This window comes from Ursus maritimus, unplaced genomic scaffold (genome assembly GCF_017311325.1).
Source record: "Ursus maritimus isolate PB19 unplaced genomic scaffold, ASM1731132v1 scaffold_22, whole genome shotgun sequence".
NCBI classification, from domain to species: domain Eukaryota; kingdom Metazoa; phylum Chordata; class Mammalia; order Carnivora; family Ursidae; genus Ursus; species Ursus maritimus.
This window is the reverse complement of record NW_024424675.1, coordinates 24,203,649-24,213,743: the sequence shown is the minus strand read 5'-3', so window position 1 is coordinate 24,213,743 and position 10,095 is coordinate 24,203,649. Positions and strand designations below refer to the sequence as shown.

The 10,095-nt window shown below is 41.6% G+C and overlaps 1 protein-coding gene across 5 annotated transcripts in view; it reads right to left on the bottom strand.

Annotated features, from left to right (window-relative positions):
* The window catches only part of LOC103669820 (agouti signaling protein), a 23,372-nt gene extending 15,600 nt beyond the window's left edge, over positions 1–7,772 (bottom strand). Inside the window, exons 1-5 of one of the 5 annotated variants that reach the window (XM_040638194.1) lie at positions 6,218–7,772; positions 4,515–4,683; positions 3,246–3,307; positions 356–407; positions 9–242 (exon numbers count right to left, since the gene is read on the bottom strand). In XM_040638194.1, coding sequence (XP_040494128.1) covers positions 199–242; positions 356–407; positions 3,246–3,307; positions 4,515–4,683; positions 6,218–6,328 — 438 coding nt within the window. In that variant the 5' untranslated portion in view covers positions 6,329–7,772 and the 3' untranslated portion in view covers positions 9–198. Of the gene's footprint in view, positions 1–8; positions 541–3,245; positions 3,308–4,514; positions 4,684–6,217 lie in introns of those variants that run through there. The other 4 variants (XR_005836927.1, XM_008698184.2, XM_008698186.2 and 1 more) reach the window with 4 other exon arrangements.
* Between the last annotated feature and the right edge of the window lie 2,323 nt (positions 7,773–10,095).

Genomic DNA, 10,095 nt, shown 5'->3' with positions numbered 1-10,095 from the left:
AGTTACCTGGCTGGGCTTGGCCCACTGTTCTCCCGAGGGGATCCCACTCAGTTCTAGAGTTTTAACCACATCTGTGTCTTCCCCCTTCCAGTGTATCCCCAATCTCTGCCTTCACATTGAATCCGGATCCACCCACTTCTTCACCACCTCGCCATCCTAGGCCACGCCCACTATCTTTGGTCTGCTGCTCTGCCCCACTTACAGTCCAGCCTCCGTTGCACCAAACGGGCCTCTCTGAAGACCTATGAAGGCAACCACTCTGGCTTAAAACCCCCGGTGGCTTTTCTTTGAGCTTTAAGAATAAACCATAAACTTCACTTTGGCTCTTGAGGCCCTCAGGTTTGGCTTCGCCCACCTCTCTGAGCTGAGCTGAGCTGTTGTTGCCACACTGCCTTCTTTCCGTGCACCTGACGAACGCAGAAAATGAGTTCCTGCTGCAGGGCTTCTGAACTGGTTACCCACTTTCCTGAAACCATTCGTTGGCGGTGCTGTTCAATCCAGGTAGCCATTAGCCATATACTTGAAATGTGTCTAGTGCAACTGAAGAAATGAATCTTCAAATTTTATTTAATTTTAATTTACATTTTAAAATAGAAGCAGTGTAAAAATTTTTCTTTAAACATTTTTTTTGTTAGCACAGTTGACTTTATTAAAAATTAGCATAAGAATTGAGATGTACTGTGAACGCACCACCAGGTTTCAGACCTAGCACACACACATATTAATGTAAAATATCTCTCTTTTTATACTGGTCACATATCAAAATGATAATATTTTGGATATATTGGGTTAAATAAAATATTACTAAAGTTAATTACATGTACTTCTTTTTACTTTTTTTAAATGTGGCTACTAGGAAATTTAAGTTTATATATGTAGCTCTCACACTGTATTTTATTTTTTTCTAAAGATTTAATTTGTTTATATGGAAGAGAGAGACCACAAACAGGGGGTGTAGCAGAGGGAGAGAGAGGAGCAAGCTCCCCACTGAGCAGGAAACCCAGTGTGGGGCTGATCCTGGGACCCTGGGATCATGACCTAAGCCTAAGGCAGACTCTTAACAAGCTGAGCCACCCAGGTGCCCTTCACATTGTATTTCTGTTGGGACTTGCTGCTTGAGATTACTGAATTTTTCAGTATGTAAGTGCTGCTTCCTTGGGGAGGGCTTCTGAGACCACTCTTCCTTTCACTTTAATTACCACACTTTAATTCCTTTATAGTGTTTATCATCATCTGAATTTATTTTACCTATTTATTGGCTTACTTGCTGTTTGTCTATTTTCCCCACAAGATGTAAATTCCACGATAGTGGGGATATATCTCTCTTGTTCACTTCTGTAGTCCCCATACCTAGCATGCAAATATATTTATTAATTATGTATTCTTATAGGTCAATTATCTGATCTGCTTGTTTACAGAAGGTCTAGGGAGGAGCAGGGACTTTCTCAAGATCACAGTGCCAGGTCTAAGACAGGAATAATGTGTGCATTTCAACAATGCCTTAATCTAGTATTTCCCACAGTGTGGGGACCTGTGCCATGGTAGTATGATTTTAGGTGGTACACGAGTATTAAATGACGTTAAGTCACATAGTGAGAAAGGATTCTTTTTTTCAATCTCTTTCAACTTTAACGGCTCTGTTTGGTGCCAATGTATCATTTATGCTTTCCCAACACTTCCATCCTTCCTTCCTTCCCTTCCTTCTTTTCTTAAGATTTTATTTTATTTTATTTATTTAAAAGATTTTATTTATTTATTTGACAGAGATAGAAACAGCCAGCGAGGAGGGAACACAAGCAGGGGGAGTGGAAGAGGAAGAAGCAGGCTTCCAGTGGAGGAGCCTGATGTGGGGCTCGATCCCAGAACGCTGGGATCATGCCCTGAGCGGAGGGCAGACGCTTAAGACTCAGCCACCCAGGCGCCCCATTCTTAAGATTTTATTAATTTATTTGACAGAAAGTGAGAGAGCGTAAGCAGGGGGAATGGCAGAGGGAGAGAGAGAAGCAGACCCCTCACTGAGCAGGGAGCCTGTCCCGAGGATATGGGGCTTGATTTGGGACTCTGGGATCAGGACCAGGATTAGGACCTGAGCAGAAGGCAGACACTTAAACTTAATTGACTGAGCCACCCAGGCGCCCTTTCCCAGCACTTTCTAATCTGACTTTTAACACAGAGAACAAGCCTCAGCTTTAGAGAATTTGGCAGGCAACACCATCAGCTAAAATCCACTAACAATGTTTCATTTTCTTTATACTTATTTTTGTGGCTACCTTATATTTATGGCAAGTAATATTGATTTTCTATCATAGTTATATATTTTTTAAGTTTTAATTTAATTTTTAAAAAGATTTTATTTATTTATTTGAGAGAGAGAGAGAGTGCGCAAGTGGGGGGAGGGAGAGGAAGAAGCAGACTCCCCACTGAGCAGGGAGCCCCCCCTGGGGCTCCATCCCAGGACTCTGCAATCATGACCTGAGCTGAAGGCAGACACTTAACCGACTGAGCCACCCAGGTGCCCCTTAAGTTTTAATTTAATTTAATAAATTTGTTTTTTTATTAAAGATTTTTCTATTTGTCAGAGAGAGAGAAGGGGGGAGAGCACAAGCAGGGGGATTGGGCAGGCAGAGGGAGAAGCAGGCTCCCCGCTGAGCAAGGAGCCCCACGTGGAACTCCATCCCAGGATTCCAGGACCACAACCCGAGCAGAAGGCAGACACTCAACTGGCTCAGCCACCCAGGCGTCCCTTGAGTTTTAATTTTAAACAAATATATTAAGTAAATAAGTGAAACTCGGTTATGGCAAAAATTTTGGGGGGTGCCTGGCCGGCTCAGTCAGTGGAGCATGTGACTCTTGATCTCAGGGCTGTGAGTTCAGGCCCCACGCTGGGTGTAGAGATTACTTAAACATAAAAGCTTTCAAAAAAAAAAAAATTGTGGGAAGTGGTTCTGATATAACTGAGCCTTAGGAAACAGTGCATTCATTCAAAAGAATAAGTGATGGTGACATTTCAGTCAGAGGGCTAGCTTGTATAACAAGATGCTTTTTAGCAGGTAAGTTATTTTGCTTAGTGAACCTTAGCTCTCTGGGCTTCTGTGGGGGCTCTGATTCAGGGCTTGAGGCCAGGAAGCCTTTAGATAGCTTTCAGCTTCTTTTGTTCATGTAAGGATGGAAAATTTTTCATTTAGTTCCTAGCTAGAATTCCCTTTTAAGTCTGGTCCCACCCCAGTGAGAACTCCCAGTCCTACCTTGGAAGATCTCTTCTTTTCCGCCTCTTTTCTGCTGATCTTTTTGGATTTCTTGTTCAGCGCTTCAAATAGAGACAGAAGGAGAAAATCAGATGTTTCTGGAGGCCAGGAGCTGCAGTAAAGTGGGAGGAACCGGAGGGGGCTCCAGGAAGTCTCAGGGTGGGGGAGAAGAAGGGTTGGCTGGATGAAGAACAACTTGAAACTGAGGCCAGCAGGTTCTTGTTAGCCTGGCTGGTGACCTGGAGCCAGGGACTGAAAGAAAAGTGTCCTCTGAGGGAAGGCAAAGAGGAAATCCAGGAAGGCTCTGAAAAATGCTGTGTCATGTACATGGATGGACCTATGTTTCCTGTATTCCGATTTTTCATTTCTCAGAGCTATGGAGCCTGGCACACCTGATTTGAATCCTGACTCTGCCATTTAACAGCTGTGTTTCCTTAGGCAACCTACTTAATCTTCTTAAGATCCAGTTTTCTCTGTAAATAGGACTATAATATCCACCTTGCAGGGTTGTCTTGAGGATGAAAAATGTATGTTTATAAAGTGAGAAGTCTGGCACATCAAAGGTGATCAAAGGTGATACTTACTTCCCTGATACATCTAGAACATTCTCTCTTCCAAGTGAGAGGCAAGGCAGTGAGGGACATTAGTTTACAACTTGGGTTCTGGAATTAAACACCTGGGTTTAAATTCTGGCTCTGCCAATTAAGAACTGTGTGATCTCATGTTAGTGACTTAACTTTGCTAAGCCTCAACGTCCTCAACTGTGAATAGGAATAAAAACAGTACTCACTTTCCAGTGCCTAGCACACAAGGAGTATATGTGTTACTATTATTTTTATCAGATGAAGTTGAACTAGAAGATGTTCGATGCCAGGCTGTAATGTTCCTGATATTCCCCCCTGAGCAGTCTTTCTCAATTCTTAACCCTGAAAGGACTAGTTCATCCCCTACTCGGTTATATTCCGCAGCATTTTCTACCATTTTTACTGTTGACAGTTCTGTGATTCAATAAGTTTCAGAAATGCTAAGTTAAGCCAAATTCATGAAGTGTCTTGACTTCAGGGGTTCTCAGAGCCTCTAACATGCAAAGCTGCATATTTGATTGGTGGTATGCAGGGCTTTTTAAAACCATGTGAGTCAAGGAATACTTTGTTCCTCTAGGATTACTTTGAAGAATAAGCACAAAGGAGCTCTGACGTGTCAATGAATCCTGTAGCCTCCTTTCGCGGTCCAGAATCCAGAGACTAGGCACCAAGACATACTACTTACCTACAATAGAGACAGAAGGGAAATCCAACAGGTTCGCGGAGGAGTTGCTCCTTAGGCTCCTGTCATCCCCGGGCTTTTCCTCAGGTGCCAGGTGGCTGTAGGCAGTGAGGAAGCACAGGGAGACCAGCAGGGTGGCCAGGAGTAGGTGGAAGATATTCATCCTGGAGGCCTGAGTGGGACAGAGAAGGCAGTCAGGCTGGTGGGCCAGGGGTCTGGCAAGAGAATGTCCCCTCTTGCTTTCCTTGTGTTTCTTTGGGCTGGTGCTCTGACTCCATTTTGTAAGTGTCCCAGTGGAGTTGGAGGACTACCAAGGCTTAGGACAGGAAAGGGGAGCTGATGAAGGAAGAAGAGAGAAAAGGAGAGATAGGGAGAGGAAGAGAGACAAGGAAAGGAGGGAGAATGAAGCAAAGAGAAAAGGAATGCATTGCAATTGGTCTCTGTCATCCAGAGGGTGAGGTGATTTTTTTTTTTTTTTAAGTCAGTGGCCCAGGAGACCCTAGGCCTGGCAGAGTTGTTGAGTGGTCCCCAGTAGTGCCTCACAGTGGCAGAGGTTTTACTAAGGTGCAGATGATAAAGCTCATAAGACTCTGAGAAAGAGGCAGTGATAAATGGCACCTTCAGACAAGGGTGTATGTTGTTGCATATGCTGTATTCCCATGGCCAGAGGGAATGATGCAGGTCTGGTTTGTGTGAGAAGGATGGACCTGTTGACATGGGCTAACTGCATTTACTGACTTATTGCTAGCTGGATTTTGATGAAGCAGACAGATCCCAGAGTGGATTTCTTCCCATGAATCCTCCGTTTGGCTTAATCAGGGCTCAAAGCTTCAGTAGCGTCTTCACCTTCTCTGAGTGTGGGATCCCCACTCCTTCCCTGCTCTGAGCATTGTTCTCTCCAGTCTGGGAAAAAACTGAGGCTGCTTTTCCAAAGTTCTCTCTACTCTGCCATAAAGCACGGCGGGTGAGAAGAGAATAAAAACAATCTGCTCATGCTGGTCCTGCCCACTCCTGGGCTCCCCTTACAGCAGCCTGGCAATTTCTAGCCTACTCCTCCCAGCCTAATAAACTACAATTAATAAAATACAATTTCTTAGAACCTAAGTAATTTAGTGGAACTATATAACTAAATCGAGTCTGAGAAGGGTGAAATCTCAGTGGAATTAATCTTATTTGTGTGTTGGGAGAGGGCAAAGAGTGAGTACTCCTTGCACCAATCCTGGGGAGGGATATGTATATTCTAAAAGTAATACAGGCCTGTAATGCCTAGTTGTATTATCATCCTCAGGGTCAGATTTTTTTTTCTTTTTTTTTTTTAGAATTCAGAATTTTGTGGATTTTGGAAAACTAATATCATCTATATACTATATTAAACCACATACAAGGGGTCTGGGAGCACCCATAATAAGAATTTTTATACTCCTGAAGCAAAAATGTGAGAATATTCATAATAAACAAGATAAACAAAGACTATGAATTGATTTGCATCAATTGAAGATAGGTTTTGTTGCCAAGAAACTTCAGGAAAGGTCAGGTTTTGCTGCCAAAAGAATAAAGAACTCTGACAGTTTTCAGACTTTGGGGATTTTGCAATTTCAGATAAAGGATTATGGATCTGTATAAACCCTCATTGTCGTTACTACTCAACATGGGACACACACTCCCTGCTAATTAATACAGATAATAATGCTGATAGCAATGACTACCTGTGCAGTTGTGTTTCTCAAGAATAATTTGTCCTTCCATTCTGACATGGTGAAGACTGTTCTTTGATCTGTGGTGTCACTGGAGACAATTCCTTCTCGTAAATTCGTCATCTGGTTTAAGTTACTGCTTAGGATTTAAGATGAGTTTCTGTTCAGCATGGTGGATATAAAGAATCCAGAAAGGGGAGTTAGGTCACCTGGATGTACCTGCCATTTAAGTGACTATGCAACCCTGGCCCATCTGGGCCTCTGCTTTCTCTTCTGTAAAAAGAGAGGATAGGACTACATGACTTAGTACACATTATGAGGCACAGAGTTGAAACTTAATAAAGATTTGTTTAATGAATGAAAGAATCTTAAGACCTTTCTATTCTAAAATCCTATGAATCAGTGATTTCTGATTCTTGCTTCCTGGACTTTGGAGCAGGTTAAACAATTGTACAAAGATTTTGTTAAGGCCATTTGTATATCCTTAACAGTTAAGGGATTTGCAAAAGCATGAATGTGACTGAATCTGAGTAAACCCTGGAAAAGAGGGCATGGAAAGTCATGGCTAGATACAATTAGCTGTGTATCTCAGGAGTCTTGCTGATATGTGTGTGCACATGTTTACGTATGCGTGTTACATGAGTACACAGGTGCTAATGTGTAAGGGCTCTAATTGAGGGACTATGGGAGACAACAGTATCTAGATCATCTCTGAGTATGATAAAATGAGTAGATGGTATATCAGTATAGAGTGCACACTCCCTGTGCACTGCAGACATCCCCTTAGCTATGGGACTGGGGATAGCCCGATATCTTAATCCTTTAGGGTCAAGGCCTTGGTCCCCAAAGCAAAGGAAAGGATTATAATTTCCCAACCTTGGGTTTTGCTTGTGGCATCAGTGAGGGGACCTAGGGTGTCTGGGAAGCCAGCAAGTTAGTATTGCTGGGAAGGTGACTGGGCTCTTTTGGTTGAAATAGTGGCTTCTACCAGTCTGGCCAAGCACTAATTACCAGGGACATGGGGTTCTGGGTGAAGCTCATGCCGGTGGAGGAAAAAAGTGGCCAGAGGCAAAGTAGTGTATTGTAGAGGCCTAACATGGAGGAGCATCTCATATAGGCCAGTGGTGCTGGAGGCAGACTCTACCCTGATCAATCTTTTCAAACAAAACGTATACTTGGGAAGAAAGGGAAATTAAAGCAGGAGGGAATCTTAACCTTGAAACTGTCTGCAAACCTTTGCCTATATGTGCATTTTTACTGGGGAGAAGGTCCATAGCTTTCTCTGGAACTATAAGGGGTCTCTGGTCCCTAAAAAGCTCAGAACCCCTTCTTTGCAACCGGAGTGGGGCTTATCCAGAACCACAGGCACATGAGAACAGAGGATACTGTCATTTTTTTTTTTTTTCTGTTCAGGCAATAATTGAGTTCTATACTTGGGAAAGTGTGCTTGTTGGAAGGGACATATCATTCCTGTACTGGTATAAAATAAAGAAATATAATAATGAAACAAACCAAAGGATATAAACACTATGGTTCCATTTGTGGACCAATATCAAAACTCCCTCAAATGTAAATATGCTTACATATGCAAAAAAAAAAAAAGAGTGGAAGGATACACATTAAAATTTTAATAATGAATACTTTTTTTTAAAGATTTTATTTATTTATTTGACAGAGAGAGAGAGAGCCAGTGAGAGAGGGAACACAAGCAGGGGGGTGGGAGAGGAAGAAGCAGGCTCCCAGCGGAGGAGCCCGATGTGGGGCTTGATCCCAGAATGCCGGGGATCACACCCTGAGCAGAAGGCAGACACTTAACAACTGAGCCACCCAGGCACCCCAATAATGAATATTTCTTAGGAGTGGAATTGAGGATGGGGAGTGAGGTAGAGACATGCACTTCTTCATGTACTTCTGTATTTGAATTTCCTTTTCAAGAATGCTATTACTTTGGGGCTCCTGGGTGGCTCAGTTGGTTAAGCATCTGCCTTCAGCTCAGGTCATGATCCCAGGATCCTAGAACCAAGCCCTATATCGGGCTCCCTGCTCAGTGGGGAGTCTGCTTCTTCCCCTCCCTCTGCTCCCCCCCTTCTTCTCTCTGTCTCAAATAAATAAATAAAATCTTTAAAAAAAAGAATGTTATTACTTTGTAATAAAAAATGAAAGATGATAGAAATAAAATAACACTATTTGACATAACATCAAAAGATTTAAAGAAGATAGATGGAGAGTTATATTTGATTTGTGACAATGAGGCTGTGGAATTTGCAGGACCTTCCTCCTCCTTTGTACCTCAAATTCAAGGTACAGCTTGCTCTTAGCACCTACTGCCCTGTCACCAAAACGTAGGGCTTTCTCATAGCATATATTTCTTTTACGCTTCTCTGCCCTGGAAAGTTCTCAAAGCCTTTAATCCTTCTGGTTCATCAGCCACTGTTTCTGATATGCCAAAACCTGGGAGAGGTAGCACACAATTTTTGTTATAGTTTTGTTTCTCAGCCAGATGAGCTATACCAAACACTGAAGGTCAGAGCCGGAGGAGAAATATCTCTTATTCGCAATTACCTAGATTGCTCACATAAGATGCTCAGCAGCTGCATAAGATCCTACCACCCTACACATCTTTACCCATCTGAGCAACAGGCGATAGGCATCCACGACAAATGCCTGGCTGTGCTGAGCTTAGGAGGCTCCATTAGGGCTATCGGCTCATTCCTTAATGTTCCCTCAGGCTCATCAGTGAGGTAATTTCTGGGGTACTATGAAGGTGTCAATATGTTTTATCTCCTTAGCTTTCTCCTAGAATAGCCAATCAAGCAACAAATATTTTTTGCATGCCATGGGAAGGAAGCCTTCCCATGGCAGTTAGTGTTACAGGATTAGGCAGACCTCTGAGAAGGGCAAGAGAGGGAGAACCAAAGAAAGCAGGGTCCAGAGAATTCTTTTTTGTTTTAATGTAACCATTTATAACTATAAATTTCCCATTAGCACTGCTTTCGTTACATCCCATAAGTTTTTGTATGTTGTATTTTTGTTTCCACTCATTTCTAAGTATTTCCCTTGTGGTTGCTTCTTTGATCCATTGGTTGTTCTTTTTTCTTTTTTTTCCATTGGTTGTTTAAATGTGCTGTTCATTTTCCACAGATCTGTAATTTTCTAGTTTTACTTCTGTTATTGATTTCTAACTTCATCCAATTGTGTTCAGAGAAGACACTTTGTATGATATCTATCTTTTTTAATTTCCTGAGACTTAATTTGTGGCCTAACATGTGGTCTATCCTGGTAAATGTCCTATGTACACTTGAGAAGCATGTTGGTGCTCTTGTTGGATAGAGTGTTCTATATATGTCTACTAGATCTAGTTGATTTATTGTGTTGTTTAAAATTCTGTTTATCTCTGTCTGGTTGTTTTATCATTTATTGAGCGTGAGATATTGAAGTCTCCAACTATTATTTTTATGGCTATTTCTCTCTTTAATTTTGTCAGTTTTTGCTTCATAATTTTGATGATATGTCTGTCATTAAGTAAGTAGATGTTTATAATTGTTATATCTTCTGTTTATTAATATAATGTCTTCCTTGTATCTTGTAACCCTTTTTTATTTTAAGTATATTTTGTCTGATATCGGTATGGCCACTCCTCTCTTTTGATTACAATTTGTATGGAATATCTTTGCCTATCCTTTCACTTTCAATCTGTGTGTCTCTTTGAATACAAATGGAGCTGCTTGTAGACAGCATATTGTTGAATTGTGTGTTTTTATTCATTCTGCCAATCTCTGTATTTTATTGGAGAATTTAATCCATTTACATTTAAAGTAATTACTGATAAGGACGGACTTAATTCTGTTATTTTGCTGTTTCTTTTCTTTTCTTTTCTTTTCTTTTCTTTT